The sequence below is a fragment of the Mastomys coucha genome, unplaced genomic scaffold (genome assembly GCF_008632895.1).
Source record: "Mastomys coucha isolate ucsf_1 unplaced genomic scaffold, UCSF_Mcou_1 pScaffold15, whole genome shotgun sequence".
NCBI lineage: Eukaryota > Metazoa > Chordata > Mammalia > Rodentia > Muridae > Mastomys > Mastomys coucha.
The window spans coordinates 167,184,794-167,202,202 of NW_022196897.1; the positions used below are offsets into that span (position 1 = coordinate 167,184,794).

A 17,409-nucleotide genomic window follows, 5' to 3' on the forward strand; every position below is an offset into this window, starting at 1 on the left:
AGTGAGTGTGTGTGTGTGTGTGTCTGTGTCTGTGTGTGTGTGTGTGTGTGTGTGTGTGTGTAGTTCACTGGGAGGTGGGCTACAATACTGGAGAGCATAATGAATTTGCTAGTTCTTTCCAGCATACATCTGGGGAATATATGTGGGACTGGATTTTAAGGATGCAGGATAATGGTAGGCAGTTTATTTGATATGGTTAAGTTTATTGATATGGGCCTTCTGAGTGAAGATTCTAGGTTTAATGTGTTGCTTGATATCCCTTGGCTTAGTGTTGATGAAAGAATTTTAAGGGTCAGGGAAATTGCAATGCTAGAGTTGTGATAAACCTCATTCTCCACAATGGAAGGCCCAGAAGGCATGCCCTTCACTAATGCACAATGGTGAGGGCACCAGCATGCTGGAAGCTTTGCTGTCGCCCTTTGCCTTGTGCCAGACCTTAGTGCTGGAGATGCTGCTGCTCAACTGGCTAAATTAAATGCAATGGGTTTGAGACCTGAAGGAACAGGAGCCAGGTGGCAGCACTGAATTACCAAAGGCAAGGAAACCACAGTTAGCACAATTGGCAGCGTAGACATAATGGCCTGACTTGTAATGGTCAGCACAGGCCTTTGGTCCTGGCTAATCAATCATAGTGTCTCTAGGCATGAAATAAGTAAGAAACATACTACATTTTTGTTTGAGCTACCCAAGTGGAAAAACTCTCAAATGAAAGGCTACACTGGATTGTGGCAAAATGGACTCTTAGTCCATGAACCAATTTCCAGACATGAGCCACGTTGCAGACCCAGAACCCCTTGAAGGAAGGATGACCAAGTTCCCCTAAGGAAGGACCTTGATGAAATAGGTACTGGAGTTTTACTGCTAGCCTTTCTTCAGTCCTTCTCCAGATAGACTTACAGCCTTTTACAAGGGTAACTGTACAGTGGAGGAAATACAAATGGGTAGTAGTGGAAGCTGGTTATAAATACTAAGGACATGTGACCAGTTGCAGAAATGAGTATTATTACTGGCATGAGTATTTTGTCATATTTGTTAAAAATATTTGAAGAAATATTTGTATTTTCTTCTCTTGATTTCTTTATCATATAATGTAAAATCAATTATAAGAGTATCAGTGGTTATCATATTTAAGTTTGAAATACTAAAAGAATGTCCCTTGAAGGACATTATCACCAATTTTAAATTTATAACGTGTTTGTATTAGGAACTTATACATGGTAGGTGTAATTATGACACAGTTAAATATGAAATGCTTTTGCAATTATACTTGGGAATAGTTGTATCATGTTAGTGTAATTATGACCTGGTTACTGTTTCATTTGGAAATTAGGTATAACATAAAGGAGATATGATTGTATGGAGAGTTGACAAGAGGTGGAATTGCGATGGCTGTTCTTAGTTGTCAACTTGACTACATCTAGAATTAACTAAAACCCAAGCAGCTGGGCACATCTATGAGGGTTTTTTTTTCCTCTTAATTAAATCATTTCAAATGAGAAGACCCATTTTTAATCCAAATCTTTTGAGGTGGGAAGATCCACCTTTAATATGGGCTACCCTTCTGCTGGCAGCCTATGCAAGGTACATGGAAGGTGGAAGCTTGTTCTTTGTCTGCTTGCTCTGGCTGGTAATTCCATTTCTTCACTGGCATTAGAGCCTACTTCTTTTGGATTCCGGTGTGTACTGAAGATTCTTGGGCCTTTCACTGGTAAACACCATTGTTGAATTAGCTGGATCACAGCCTATAAACTATTCTAATAAATCCCTCTTTTTTTTTCCTGTCAGTTCTGAGCCTCTAGAAAACCCTAATACACCACAGCTTCACTTACTTCTCTAAGGCCTTATTATCCCTGAAGGACAGAGGCTACAGGCTACGACCACCAGAATTCTGAGATGAAAACCTGGCACTGGGGTCTCCTAATCTTTGCAAAGAGCTAACCCACAATTGCTCCCTTTCTTCCATTGCATCCCAGGGCTAAGCCAACTCCCAAACCAAGCTGCCTGGCAAAACCAAGAGGGCTGGCCAGCTATTACATCCAGCCCATGTGTGGAAGGAAAGAACAGAGTGTCAGCAGTCCCTAAGGAACGAGAAGTGTATGGGCATTGGAGGCTCAGCCTGGCCTGGTTAAACACACCACAAAAATCTAATAATTTTCCCTCTGAACCAGAAGTTCAGATTTCTGATTTGGCATTTATCTGCACCCTCCCATACTGATGTCTTTTTTGCTATTCTTGCTTTCATTTCTGTCAAAGCTTTCTTTTTTTTAAAGCCCCCCCTTTCCTGGGGCTTCACAAACACTAGGCAAGTACTCTGCCACTAAACTACATCTGCTGCCCTTATCAAGTCCAGAGAGGAAAACATCATATCCCTGAATGCTGTTCAGACCCAACATAACAGACTGTGCACAACAGGTACAATTTGGTATTTGACAACTGACACTTGACAATCATATATTTCATAAGCAATCTGAGTTTGACTACGACTTCAGTAAATGACATCAACAGGCAGAACTCCCTTCATATTGGACTTTACAACATCTGACCTCAGAGCCCAGGACACCCAGTGCAGTCTAGGAAGAGGGATCAGAGGCAACACTGACAACTAAAACAGAAAATTCTCAAGCTCTGCCCACCTGCTCAGCCACCACATCAGGGGAATCCCCATCTTCACTGAGTAAACTCAGGAATACCGAAGTCCATTTCATAAATACTCACCTTTTTAAGAGAATCCCCATGCCTTTCCTGAATGTACTTCAGGAATGCTGTGGTCCACTGAAGGGTTGTTGCTTTATCTGTCTCTGCATTGCAGAACGGAACTAAAAGATTCAGCTCATCACAGCAAATTCGGATTCTGCGCCTGCAGTCAAAATCCACAGTAATCATACAGGGCAGCTGGTGAAGTCCAGGAGCAACAGAGTTCATCATTCACTCAAAGAAAGCAGAATGCACAGAGCTGCCCTCTGAGGGCCAGGAGACGGGCCCCACCTGGAAGCCTCGGCTGAGCCAGGAAGTCCTATGCCACTGAACACTGAGGCTATTGCTGCCCATGGTCCCCAGAGCACCTGCAATACCTGACGGCCTCTGGGTCCCTGTACTTTATTTACTTCTCATGAGCCAGTTCTCTAGATCTGGGGTGACTGCAAATATCTGAACTCAGAATCAAAATTCTGTGTGCACTTTTTCTGGGTAAATATCTTTTTCATAGTTTTATTTTTCTTTTCTTGCAGTGCTAGGCACTGAACCCAGAGCCACATTTTTATGCGGGAATCATGACTTGTTTACCATGTATAAAGACATGTGCTCAGATCCATGCATAGCTTTCAAAATGAGTGGGGCATGGTGATACATGCCTCTAATACAGCACCTAGAGCAAGGCAGAAGAATCATAAATTCAAGGCTAGCCTGGGCTATATAATAAGACCCTGTCTCATAAAAACAAACTTGTCCCCTCCCACTCTTTTTTAAAAGAGAATTTAGCACTTGGGCTGGGGATAAAGCTCAATGGTAGGATGCTTGCCTACTGTACCCTGGGGTCCTGGCCTCCATCACCATCATTGAAAAAAAACTCCTTGAGATAACTGTCACACCCTGTTTTAAGCTTTACATATCACATCCAGTAATAAAGCCCTCTCTGTGCTGACACAAAGAGTTAAACAGTAAGGCTCACTTTACACATCCTCACCCACACACAGCTAGAGTCAAATGGTAACTGGCATTCACTGGATGTGCTCTGACTTCTGGTTGAAAGCCCAAACTCCTTTCCTATGAGCTCAGGTCGTTCTGACCTCAAGACTGTAATAGGTGGCAATCTTATCCTACAGATGAGAAACCTCAAGAAACATTGAACTCATTGGAAGCCATTAAACAAGGAGCTGTAGAGAATTCAACAGAGCCGCTATCCCATTCGTGGTTACTCAGCACATATCAAGGTGAGCGGAACTTGCTCTACGATTCACAGTAGGCTAAGTGAAGCCCCTCAGGTACAACATGACCTGTGTGTAGATACAGCAAGAAACATGCCTAGGCTGAAGAAGGAAGGAAACCTCAAACAAGAGCACGATGGGGCTGGAGAGACACTCAGCAATTAAGAGCATGTATTGCAGAAGACTCAAATTTGATCACCACATCCACACAGTGCCTCCCAACCATTTGTAATCGCTGTTCCAGGATCTTCACAGCAACACCAGGTACATACATGGTGCACACACATACATGTGGGCAAAACACTCATACACATAAAAAAATCTTAAATTTAAAGAGAGAGAACACAACTGGAGAAAAGGCCCAGGGGCTAGCTGGTCTTCCAGAGGACGCAGGTTCAATTCCTAGCACCCACATCCATAATTCTAGACTCAGTTAGAATCCAATGCCCTCTTTTGGCCTCCATAGGTATATAAGTAGTATACAGCCATACACGCAGGCAAAACACCATATCAAAAAATTTTTTTTAAATAAAAATAAAGAAGAAAGGATCTACCCAGTTTTAATACTATCCCTCTAAAAAGCAATAAATCACCTTGGCTCAACACTCAATAATGGGATTTCAATATCAATGCTATCTCATTAAATAATATTATTCAGAGCTGGAGAGATGGCTCAGCAGGTAAGAGCACTAGTTGTTCTTCCAGAGGACCTGGGTTCAATTCCCAGCACCCACATGGCCGCTCACAATGTCTGTGACTCTTGTTCCAGGGAATCTGATGCCCTCATTCAGCCATACATGCAGGCAAAATACCAACATACATAAAATATAAATAAATTAAATTCTATTATTACTAAGTTAAAAACAGACATGAAATAATAATAATGAAGTAACCAAATTGATTATTATTATTGAACATCATAATAAAAACCCAACTTCATCAGGGCACTGTGTCGGCACACACCTCCCAGCACTCAGGAGGAAAAAGCAGGTAGATTTCTGTGGGTTTGAGGCCAGCCTAGTCTACAAAGCTAGTTACACGACAGCTAGGGCTACACATCTCAAACAAAACAAAACAACTCCAACTTCAATAGAGAAAAATGTACAACCTTAATACTACCCTGAGGAGCACAAATAAAACTCAAGCAAACTCACTGCAGTAACAGTTTTAACCTCCTCTTTCCCAACATTCTTTTGCTTTTTTCCTTTTTTCCCCTTTTTTAGATGCAGTGTAATTCACTATACATCCCAGACTGTCCTCAAACTTGAGGCTATCCAACTTTATCAGAGGATGTGCATCCTGAATACTACAGTCACAAATGTGTGCCTCCACACCTGACTTCCCCAAAGAATACAAAGCTACCTTATCTACTGTGCAACTAACCTGAAGGCCCAACACTCTCCTTAAGGGCCTTCGGACAAGGCTGGCTTGTCACTAGTGTCTGGGAACTTGGGCTTGGGGAGATTAGTGACAAGCAGCCCACAGGACCTCACCTGTGCAGGGAACATGGCTCATACTGGGAGCCTGGTATTTAGAGTGTGATAGCGACTATCATGTGATGGGCACTAATATAGTCTCTGATGAGTCCTCCTGTCTGACTGGTGGCTTTGAAGCATGCCATCAGAGTAGCCAATTAGGAGGTCCTCTGGCACTGTAGTCAGTCGGAGCATGAACCCACCAGAGACCACAGAGTCTAGGGACTCCTAAGGTTCCCTCCACACAGAGGGTGACTATCACAAAAGTCAGCAAATCTCAAACAACTGTATGCATGGAGTGACAGCCCAGCCATCACTGTGTTACCTTCTATCTCGTTCCATTCGGTTGTGCCTTTCCCGACGCTGAGACCTTCCTCCCTGGGGTCCACTCTGTGTCTGGTCTCCCAGATTTGACTGTGAGGACTCTGAAGACTGCCAGGTGCCCTGTGAAGCTGAGGAGCTTTCGCCCACATTCTGAATCTCTCCAAGGGCTCTTCGCTCCACACTTGTGTCCAACTGGCGGATTCTACTCCGATTCCTCTTATTGATTGCTTGTTTACATAGCGCTTCTTCTTTGCAAAAGAAGTAAAAAGTGGCCATTTAGTTTTTTATTCTTAACTTTATCCCAATTAATGTTGAATATCTTTGGCATCTTGTTTGGGTTTGTTTTTTCTGACCAAGAGTCTCATAAAGCCCAATTTGCCTTAACTCACAATGTAGCTGAGGATATCTGTGAATTCCTGATCCTTCTAAGTACTGGGACTACAGGTGTGCACTATTCGGTTCTGTTTTTTTTTCCATGTGTGTCTGAATGTGCTTGCCCATGCACATACATAGTCTGCATTTCAATCCAATATTCTAACACTATCAAGTAGGAATTAGAGAAATAAGAAGCTGCAATGTCAGAGGCTCTGGGCAGTGAGCTCAAATCTTATAGCACATTGCAAACTTTGAAATGCCCCTTCTGAGTGCCATGCAACCAACACAGCTATGCCAGCTTCTCCTCCTTTTTATTTGGAGCTCAGGGCCTTAAGTGCTCTACCACTGAACTAAAACCTCCATTCCTCCTTTTAGTCAACAGTTGTTATTACCCATGTATGTACAAACAGAGACACTGTTTTCTTTTTCTAGAGCTTATGATGGAATGGAAAAGAATGTATTATATATTTTTACCAAAAAAATATTTTCTTTATATCTAATTATTCTAATATAAGAACTGATTCTTTACTTTACACAAGAACAAAACTTAGGTGGTTCATAGTTAAATATGTTCTCAGGCTAAAGTGATTCCACAAAAACTCAAAAAAAAATCAGTTTTTATACTTTATTGTGCATATAGAACAGCAATAAGTCAAATTCAATCAAACAAAACGAGGGGCAGGTGATAGCCTCTCCCACAAGTTACAAAAAGCCAAGGATACTTAACACCAATTCTGGATAACATTTTAAGAGACAGAGAAAAGAATTCAGAAGCTCTGGTGCTTTCTTCCTTGGCCTCCACAGCAGGCACAAGGCCCATCTTAATGTTCATCTATCTATACTGCTTCTTTACACCAGAGACCTTCTGCTAAGCCCTGTCAGTCCCATGACACAGTGCTTTTCTTTCTCTTCTGAGCTCTCAGCTGATTCCAGACCCTATCATCACCCACAAAGTATGAAATAAAATAAACTGCAGCCCGCCAGTGGTGGCACCCATGCTTAATCCCATAGACAGCAGCAGTGCACGTCATTAATCCTAGAACTCTGGAGGCAGAGACAGGGTGATCTCAGAGTGAGGCCAGCCTGGTCTGTGCAGCTAGGGCTACACAGAGAAACCCTGTTCCAAAAAGTGAAACAAAACAAACAAAAGCGATAAGTCTGTCCTCATTAAGAAAATGCTCCCAAATTCAAAATGTCCAAATTTGGCTGGGCGTGGTGGCGCATGCCTTTAATCCCAGCACTTGGGAGGCAGAGGCAGGTGGATTTCTGAGTTCGAGGCCAGCCTAGTCTACAGAGTGAGTCCAGGACAGCCAGGGCTATGCAGAGAAACCCTTCCTCGAAAAAACTAAAAAAAAAAGTCCAAATTTGGGTCAACTCTGATGTTCAAAACTCAGAAGAGTTCAAAGAGATTACTGAGAATGAGGAGTGCAGGGTGAACCACTAAGATGTCTTACCTCTCCTGCTCCACCCACCAAAGTCCCCTGCAGCTACTTTACCAGGAATACACTTACCTCCCACTTTAATCCAAACCTGCTCGGGCAAGGCTTTGTTTCTACTACCTCCTGTCTGTTTGGTGGACTCAATCTCTTGCTGGTAACAGAAAGAAAATGCTCTAGGCAGTCCAATATCCTGGTGCTTGGCAGCTTCCAGTATAGAGCATGAGTTACTAGAAGTCTGGAAAAAATTAAGTAATAGGAATTGTATCAATATCAGCTCTTTACAGAACGAGTAAAATGTACTCAACAGAACTATGCTCAAATCTTCTGAAAAACTTTTACCTTTAAAAAAAAAGATCTGAACTGTGTATCTGTGTGAGTTTGTGCACATGACTGTAGGTGTTCCTCCTAAAGCCGAAGTTAACAGGCAGTTGTGAGATGGGAACCGACCTAGGATCTTATACTAGAATAATATGCATTCTTAACCACGGAGCCATCTCTCCAGCCCTTTTATTAGGTTTATTAATAGCTCCTAACAATGTGGATATTTCAACTTAAAAAGGTCACCAAGAGGTACTTAAAAACAAAAATCCTGGGACAAGATCACGCTAACTTACGAGCTCTGCATTTAACACAAATGAAGAAGCTCTACCTGCGTCTGGGCAAGGCTGGCATTCCCACCAGTGGAGCAGGCACTTGTAAACAGTGGGTAGGTGAACTGCAAAGCAGTAGTGGCAGCAGCAGTTTTATTTTTCACTAAGGTCGTACATTTGTTTTGTTGCTGGTGAAGAGGAACATTCATTAATTCAGATGGATGTCGAATAAGAGTTACCAAACTGCCAAGACAAAAGAAAACCCAGAAACCTGAGGAATAAGTGGCAGAGAGGCTCCCAAAACATTGCCATCACCCATTCCACCACTAACAGGTCACGCTAGACTCTGCCCTGTTTCTCAAATGGTCCTGGACTGGCCAGCGGTGCCGGTGAAGTCCACTGCCTCCTCCCTGATATCAATCTGTCATTCTTAAAATCTGCAAGACCAGATCAGCCAGAGTGGAAAACTTCGGAGTCAGTGTCTTCAACAGCTATCCGAGAGGACACTTAAGTGGGCCAGGAGCTGCCACACGTTTCAGCTTAATCTTAAAACTCTCTCCTTTCCCCTACACAAGTCCACATCTGTAAGCCTCTACCCCAAATCTGCACGAGAGGCTTAGCAGCTTCCCATGTCACTCAGGAGGGAGGAGGAGCAAACGGGACAGTTCCCAGAACGCTTCCTCTCCTTTTGGGGGTGCAGAGACAGACCACAGGTTCAGAACCTCCAAGGTACTCCTTAGAATTGCCACCTAGCGCTTATATAGAGTGCACCTTCCAGATCGCCTTCAGGTGATTCAGAGCAGACCGGCCTTAGACCTATATCTAGTACCCAGACTGCCTGCCCCTTTACACTGGCCCTCGAAAGTACAAGACCTGCCCTGGCCCTTGTGTCCACGCAGACACCGCAAACAGCCCTGCTGACCCCGACCCAACAGGTGGCCCTGCCGGAGACCTTCAGGTATCCACCCAGAAGGTGCCCAGAAGGACCACATCAGCCGACACCAGCTCTGCGATCAGGCCCCTCCTTCCCCGACGCCCCCCGCGCCTGCGCCCCGCACGCACTTGTTGAGCGCCACGCCCGACTCGGCGGGCTCAGCACCGCGCGGCGCAGGCGGCTCGGCCGGCATACTGTTGAAGCGGTCCTCCAGACGGACGCGTACGGTCGGCTTGGCCCGGGCCTCGGGTGCGCCGTCGGGCCCCACGCCGCCCGCGCCTTCCTTGGCCGCGCCGTCCGCCCGCGTCCGCGTCCCGTCCGCACCACCAGGCGTCTTCTCCGCCGCGCCCGCCTCGCCTAGCAGCATCATACGCAGCTCCTGGAAGTCGACGTGGCCCAGGCACGGCGCGTCGGCCGCCAGCGGCGGGCACAGCACTGGGTACACGGGCGGCGCCGGCGCCAGCGAGCCCGCCGCGCCCGAGCCCGCGCCCGGGCCGGCCAGCAGCGCGGAGCCCAGGCGCGCCTCGAGCTCGCCGTCCGCCGCCTCCATGTGCGAGTAGAGGATGTGCTGCAGCTGCGTGTACTCCACTTCCGTCATCTCCACCAGGCTCAGGTCGGTGGTCGTGAAGCTCAGTCCCGGCTCTCCCAGCGCCGCGTCCCCGCCGCCCGCGCCCTCGGGGCCCGCCTCGCCGCCCGTCGCGCCTGCCTCAGGCGGCGGCTCCCGCGGCCCGGGGCCCGACATGCCGGCGCGGCGCGGCCCAACGGCGGGGCGCGGGCGCGGGGACGGCGACGCAGACGCGGGCGGGCGGCGAGGCGGGGTCGCGGCCTCCGCAGACGACGCGCCGGCCACCGCGGGCGCGCCGTTGGGGGAGGGAAACCGCTGAGCACCGCAGGAGCAGTGCGCCTGCGCAGTCCCGCCCACAACGGTAACCCCACCCCTTTTGGGCCACGCCCCTCCGTTACCCGCCGCCCCCCAGCCAACTGCCCGCCCGCATGTCCCGCCCCCGCCCCCCCTCCCAGTGGCCTGGGTGTGCTGCACCCTTGAGTTCAAACCCTGGGCAGGCCACGCCCACGTGGCCACGCCCAGTTTTAATTACACCCTCATAAAAAGACACGCCCACTGCCTCAAGTCATCCTTAGGCTGGTCCCTTCCCTGGTCAGCTGCTGCCTGTCCACTTGCCAGGAGCTTGCTACTTGATACTCCCCATCCCCCACTTAGCCCAGTCTTGCCCTTTCCTAGGCATGCCTCAGCAGCGCTACCATGCTTTTTACTATCCACCCAGCCTAGCCCTTGTTCACCCACTTTGGGTGTTTTATGTGGAGTACAATGCATCATGCACTCCAGGTTTTCATTCTATTTCAGTCAAGCTGGGAATTAGACTTAGGGCCTCCCATATGCTAAACTATCTATCTGCAGAGAGCAGCAGCAACTCTTTTATACCCAGCAAAGATAGCACCACCATATAATTCCATATCCAGTGTCTGAGTTAGGGTTTCTTTTGCTGAGGTAAAACATGACCAGAATCAGTTTAGGGAGGAAAGGATTTTCTCTTGACACTTCCAGGTAACAATCCATCACTGAAGGAACTCAGGGCAATAACTTAAGTGAGGTGGGTACTGATGATGGAGAGGCCATGGAGGAGTGTTGCTTACTATTTTTGTTCCTCATGGCTTGCTCAGCCTGCTTTATAGCAGGACCTCCAGCCAAGGAGTAGCACTACTCACAGTGAGTTGGGCCCACCCACAGCAAAAAGAAGATGCACCACAGGCTTGCCTGCAAAGATAGTGTCATAATTGTATACCCAAAGTGATGGCATCACCTCATAATTCTATGCCTAGCAAAGCTATTTTTAAAAAAGATTGACACTGTGGCCAGACTGGCCTTAAACTTGGGTGATCCTCTTGCCTTAGCCTCTGGATAGTGGGATTGGAGGTATCTTTTTCCTAATATACAAAATGTAAATAGGTCTGGGATAGAATCCAGAGAGAGATGTGTAAGGTCCCAGGTTTGATCTCCAGCACTGGAAGAAAAGTCAAATGGCCATCTATTACTAGTAGACCTGTCCTAAAGGAGATCATACACAAAGAAGGAATAAATTTGGATCTGTACAGCCCAAGGAAGACCTGGATAGATTAAAAATGCTCACCAAAAGCCTTAGAGCTACCACTAACCAAAAAATGAAGGAGACAACATGGGATTGCAGTGTAAAGAGGCAAAGGGGGCAAACTGGAAATAAACAGATGAAAGGTTCAAGTCTAACAAGCTCACCTAATGTAAAAATGATTAAAATATGGGTAAGTAGGCTGGAGAAATGGCTCAGCAGTTAAGAGAGCACTTGTTGTTCTTGTAGAGGACCTGGGTTTGGCTCCCAGCACCTATGTGATGGTTAATGCCATCTGTAACTCCAGTTCCAAGGGATCCAATGTTCTCTTTAGACCTCTGCAAGCACTAGGCACTCATATGGTGGGTGTACTTATGGGCAGGCAACACACACACATAAATCTAAAGAACATTAAATATGTATAGAAAAGCAGTGGCTAGCAAGATAGACACAAAGCCAGGCCTTGGGGTGCCTATATTACATTTCTCTGGGCTGTGTGTGATTGTACATGCCTTCAACCCAGCACTTAGTACAGAGACAGACAGATCTCTTTGAGTGTGAGGCCCCTTGATCTGCATAACAGGTTCCAGGCCAGTAGGGCTGCACATGAGTCCCAGTGACAAATATAGATTCTATCTATAACCTCAACACTTAGTTCGCAGGAAGGCTGCTATGACCTTGAAAATAGCCTAGGTTGTGAAGTGTTTCAGGTATGATGGGCTACAGAATTCGTTTTGTCTCAAAAACAAAACAAAAAAAAGTGTTTGTTTATTCCAGTTAGAGAGGACATAAACAATAGATCAGTGAAAGTATTTCATTCACATCAAACTCATTGAAGCAGTGACTTTATTTGGGGTTACTTCAGACACATGAGTGACTCAGGCAGCTATACCAAAAGTCAATTCATGCAGAACCTTAGGGAAAGAAAGTAGCTTGTGAGCCCTGTGACTGCCTCTCTCTCCATGAGGGAATGCCCAATTTTGAGAGTGTCTCATGTGGGTGGTCATGGTTGCTCTGCATTTGAATAGGAATGGTCATGCCAAGCTGAGAGGAAATAGCTACACTACACATTAAGATGGGAGGTGGACACAGCACCCTGAACTATGTCAACAATCCCACGAAATCAAAAGTAGGAAACTCAACAACATGGAAATACCAATATATTTCTGTACCAGCAACAAACTCACTGAGATGAAACACAATAACATTTACAGCTATTCAAAAGTATACTTAGGTATAAATCTAAAAGCATGCATTAGGAACATGGATGCTGGAAGATCTAGATATTTACTGTTGAAACACCTAACAGTAACCATATGGTCTCCCTAGAGTGATAATATACTGAAATCCAGCAAAATTTTGTTATAGATATAAACTTATTCTAAATTTCATGGGAAGACAAACTTGAAAAGCTATGAGTTTGGTAAGAGGACTGTCAGCAAGTAAAGAGTGAGCCTGATGGTTTAAATTCAATCTCTAGGTGGAAGGAGAGAATGATTCCCACAAGTGGTCCTCTGACCTCCACACATGCCCATGGCATACCTATATTGACATACATGCACACTAAATAAATATATTTTATATGTTTGATAAGAGACTAAAATGGGAAGAATGTATAGTATTAGTGATGAAATAAATAGTCATGAAGATTAATGAAACAGCAGAGAGCTAAGACCAGTTTTCCACACGCAGGGCCAGTTGACTGACTACACAAAGGTGCAAAACCAACTCAATGGCCCTTTCAACAACGGGCAGAGAAAGAGAATCTCAACATGAACCTTGAGTCTTACATGAAGCTTAACTCAAAAGAAAGCTATAAGCTTCATTTATAAGAGAGTGAAGGCAAGCTAGACATAGCTACACACACCTTTAGCACTAGCACTTGGGAGACAGAGGCAGGTGATTATCTGTGAGTTTGAGGCCAGCCTGATCTTCATAGACCCGCTTTCTCTTTTTTTAAATAAAGGTTCTTAGGCAAAATGCCAATATCCAGATTTACTTTTTAAAAATTGGTGAACTGGAAGACCTGGCACAATGGCTCAGTGGTTAAGAACACATACTGTTCTTCCAGAGGACCTGAGTTTGGATCCCAGTGCCTATGTCAGGAGGCTCCCAACTGACTGTGACTCCAGCTTTGGGAGATATAATATCCTCTGGCCTCTACAGGCATGTCTGGCTTTTTGCTAAAATGAGATGCACCAAGAGCAGCTTTATTCTCATTGTCTGAGATGACTCTGAGCAGAGCACACAGGACAGGACAGGGACATCCTCTGTGGTGAGAAGGGAACAGAGCTCCTTCCTTACTGGTCAAACCTCTCAGTCCTGGCATCTTGCCATATTTATTCAGTCCCAGCACTTGGGAGGCAAGTGGATCTCTTGAGTTTGAAGCTAGTCTGGTCTACCTAAGGTGTTCCAGGCCAGCCAGAGCCACATAGTGAAACCCTATCTAAAAAACAAACAACAAAGCTCTGATGTCTGAATATCAAGATTTCAGTATAATGAGTCCCATTTGCCCTGAAAGCAGCCAGCTTTCTCCTTTTAGATGAGAATTGTTTATTAAAGGGGCAGTATCCCAGGCCTGAGGCCTGACTGTGTGTGACATTGGGCAGTACCTCATTCTTTTTCAAAGATCTCAAACAAAACTACTTTGTCTCCTGTCAAGATATCCCCCTACACTCCTCCATCCATGTGGGTAGTCATTTACCAAATAAAATGTAATCCTGTCAGGTATTCTCAGAATCCACTCAATGAGCTCACTTAGATTTCCTAGCAACCCTTAAATGTAGTAACTGCAAATCTACCCAAAATCATATAAATGACTATTCAAAAGCAAGCAAACAAACAAACACTCTGCAATTCTTCTTTTGATGCAGCCACAAGTACTTTTCTGTGTGTTTCTGAGCCGCTTCTTTTCTCCTAACTAGCCTGCTGAAGCCTGTATTAAACACCTTGGTTGTCTTCAACTTTTTGTTTCCAATATATCCCAACTTCAGTTTCTCCTCCCTCCACTCTTCCCAGTTGTGACTCGCACCTTCCCTCTCACCCAGATCCATACCTCTATTTCCCTTGTAGGCCTCTCAGGGATATCCACTGAACAAGATGCAATACAACTAGGCACAGACCGTCATATCAAGGCTGATCGAGGCCATCCAGTAGGAGGAAGAGTCCCAAGAGCAGATGAAAGGCTTGAGACCTCCCCATTCCTACTATTAGGAATCCCACAAAAGTTCCAAGCTAACAACTTTATGCAGAGGACCTAGTGCAGACCCAGGAAAGCTGCATGATTGCCACCTCAGGCCTGTGAGCCCCTATGAGCCTTGCTTGGTTGACTTTGTGGGCCGTGTTCTCCTGGTGTCCTCAACCCCTCTGGCTCCTACACTTCTTAGTCTCCATCTTCTACAGGGTCGTCATCCTTGTCCTCCACCCCAGCTCCAAAGGAAGGGACCAAATTTGGGCTCTGTCTGCACTTGATTTTTGACTGTGGGTCTCTGCATCTGCTCCCATCAGCTGCTGGCAGAAGCCTCTGTGACAGCTACTGGGCTAGGCACTGATCTAATGAGAATATAACAATATCATTAGAAATCATTTTATTGATATTTTTTTCTGTCCTAGGTCTCTGGCATATCCAGCCTGTGGTTCCTGGCCATCCAGGCAGTGTTGGGCATGGGCTCCTCTTGTGTGGGACTCAAGTTAAGACTAGTCATTTGGTTGGCTACTCCCACAAGTCCTGTGCCTCCATTTTCCCAACACATCTTGCAGGTGGCCTAGATTGTAAGTCTAACCCCATATAAGAGAAAGTGGGGAATAGCTTTAAAAGCATTGGCATGGGAGACAACTTCCTCAACAGAACACTGGTAACACAGGTATAGTACAACCAGTGTAAACTTATCCCTGACTAGCTTACAAATAAATGAGACTCAGACTATGGTTGTTAAATTTGGCTTTGATAATTGCTGGGGGGTAGTGTGACTCTAATCTATTTTTCTAACTGCTGGCCTGTACCCTTCAGGTACAGAATTTAGCATTACAATACACAGCAACAGACCAAACCTCAACACTTTTTGTCTAAATAAAAGGCTCTTTCTCTTATAAAGAACATATTCTAGGCTCTTTCTCTTATAAAGAACATATTCTAGGCTCTTTCTCTTATAAAGAACATATTCTAGGAACAATTATGAAATTATTAAAAAAGTTATTAGATAAGAGTTCCATTCAAGGGCTGGTAAGATAGCTTAGCGGTTAAGAGCACTGACTGCTCTTCTGAAGGACCTGAGTTCAAATCCCAGCAACCACATGGTAGCTCACAACCATCTGTAATGAGATCTGATGCCCTCTTCTGGAAGTGTCTGAAGGCAGCTACAGTGTACTTACATATAATAAATAAATAAATCTTAAAAAAAAAAAAAAAAAAGAGCTCCATTCAAAAAGTCCAGTCTGTTTGTATTTGGCAACTCGGAAGAAAGTAGTATATTATCTATCTTATCCTGGTGAGTTGAGAGTTCTGTATCTAAATCAGTTTCTCTTCTAACTCATATTACCGTCCTAAAATGACTTTGGAGACCCAGAATATCCTTTTAAATCCTAAACAACTTGAGTATATAGTAAGACTATAGACTAAAACCATTAGAGGCCCCAGAAGGAATAATATTACCTGAGTATGCAGGAAGCACAAGGACCCAGCTTCCAAAACTGCACATTTGACAGACAGCTGACCGCCTGGACAATCCCGAACATTATAACACTGGAGCATCTGTCTTCAGCCTCTCCCTCGGAATATCTGACAGACGATTTGTGAAGCAGGAATTATGAAGGACTTGCTTATCCTGTCTTGGCAAAGCTTAGCAGTCAAGTACCCTGTTTCCATTTGTCCTTTTTGGAAAGTATTGTGTCTGTAGATAAAGTTAGGGCTCCCCTCTACACTCCCCTCAGTGGCTAGCTTGCTACAATTGAAGCAACTGCATATGAAAGGTTGTTGATGCTTATCTTCTTCCAAGGTGAATGGGGCTGCTGCCAGGAGCTGATATCAAAAAAGCCTTAATAGGCTTTTTTGTCTCAGTATCAAAAAGCCTTAATAGAAAACATCTTTAAATGCCATATTTTGTGAGTCTCTGAGTTTTTGAAGACCATCTATCTATTCATAGCATATCTGAGCAAGCAAATGTTGCCTGTTTCCAGCTGTCTGTTATCTGCACCACCCAGCATAGATATCTCTGCGACAATACAGACCAGCACCTGACAAGACCATGAGTATAATTGACGGGAATGCTAGTCTGCATTACTAATTATCCTAAACAGTTTGTAATAGCAGCTATTGAAAGGACTAGGATTAGGGCTACAGAGATGACTTAGTGGTTAAGAGCACTGACTGCTTTTTCAGAGGTCCCGAGTTCAATTTCCAGCAACCACATGGTAGCTCACAACCATCTGTAATGGGATCTGAAGCCTTCTTCTGGTGTGAATGAAGACAGCAACAGTGTACTCACATAAATAAAGAAAATTTTTTTAAAGGGCTGGGATCAAACCTTGTACTTTTAAATGAATTATTCAGGTACAATGCCTACCTAAGAATAACACAATTAATCTTAAATTTTGTCTCAATATACAAAGATTTCTACTAATGAAAACCTTAAACCTGTATCAGTATATAAAATTCTGTACCAATGTAACAAAATATAACCTTATTTTTATATCAATATACAAAATTTTGTAAGATTATAGCTATAAAATAGATTCAATAATCTATCCCTATTTGTCTAATTTTTATAATATTTCTATGTCTCCCCTTTTTCTTTTCAACCCCCTTTCCCTTACCTAGGAAAGAAAGATAGAAGTCCCTGAATCTAAGCTCCCTATTTTGTTTCCTCCATATCCAAAACTATAATTTTTTGCTAAAAAATTTTATCCCTAAAGTGACAACATATCTATAATTCATAAAATGACTAAAACCACCACCCCAACTTAAGGGACTGGGATGACAGTCTTCTTATAATTACTTCCTGTTGTTTTGGGGCAAAAATTCCTTTTCAGGGGGGGTCCAAGAAAATTAGAAAAATGGTTAGTCTTAAGAAAGCTAGCTGTAAAGCCGGGCAGTGGTGGTGCATGCATTTAATCCCAGCACTTGGGAGGCAGAGGCAGAGGCAGAGGCAGAGGCAGAGGCAGAGGCAGAGGCAGGCAGATTTCTGAGCTGGAGGCCAGCCTGGTCTACAGAGGGATTTCCAGGACAGCCAGGGCTACACAGAGAAACCCT

The 17,409-nt window shown here is 44.7% G+C and overlaps 1 protein-coding gene and 1 long non-coding RNA gene across 5 annotated transcripts in view; one reads left to right on the forward strand and one right to left on the reverse strand.

Moving 5' to 3' along the window:
• The window catches only part of Tcfl5 (transcription factor like 5), a 20,373-nt gene extending 10,474 nt beyond the window's left edge, over positions 1-9,899 (reverse strand). Inside the window, exons 1-6 of one of the 4 annotated variants that reach the window (XM_031372992.1) lie at positions 9,605-9,832; positions 9,189-9,535; positions 8,186-8,369; positions 7,609-7,771; positions 5,724-5,970; positions 2,716-2,857 (exon numbers count right to left, since the gene is read on the reverse strand). In XM_031372992.1, coding sequence (XP_031228852.1) covers positions 2,716-2,857; positions 5,724-5,970; positions 7,609-7,771; positions 8,186-8,369; positions 9,189-9,535; positions 9,605-9,802 — 1,281 coding nt within the window. In that variant the 5' untranslated portion in view covers positions 9,803-9,832. Of the gene's footprint in view, positions 1-1,493; positions 1,706-2,715; positions 2,858-5,723; positions 5,971-7,608; positions 7,772-8,185; positions 8,370-9,188 lie in introns of those variants that run through there. The other 3 variants (XM_031372993.1, XM_031372991.1, XM_031372990.1) reach the window with 3 other exon arrangements.
• On the forward strand, positions 3,613-6,038 carry LOC116091540. The gene is made up of 2 exons (XR_004119062.1): positions 3,613-4,187; positions 5,147-6,038. It is a non-coding gene; the product is annotated as an uncharacterized LOC116091540 (long non-coding RNA).
• Positions 9,900-17,409: the final 7,510 nt, after the last annotated feature.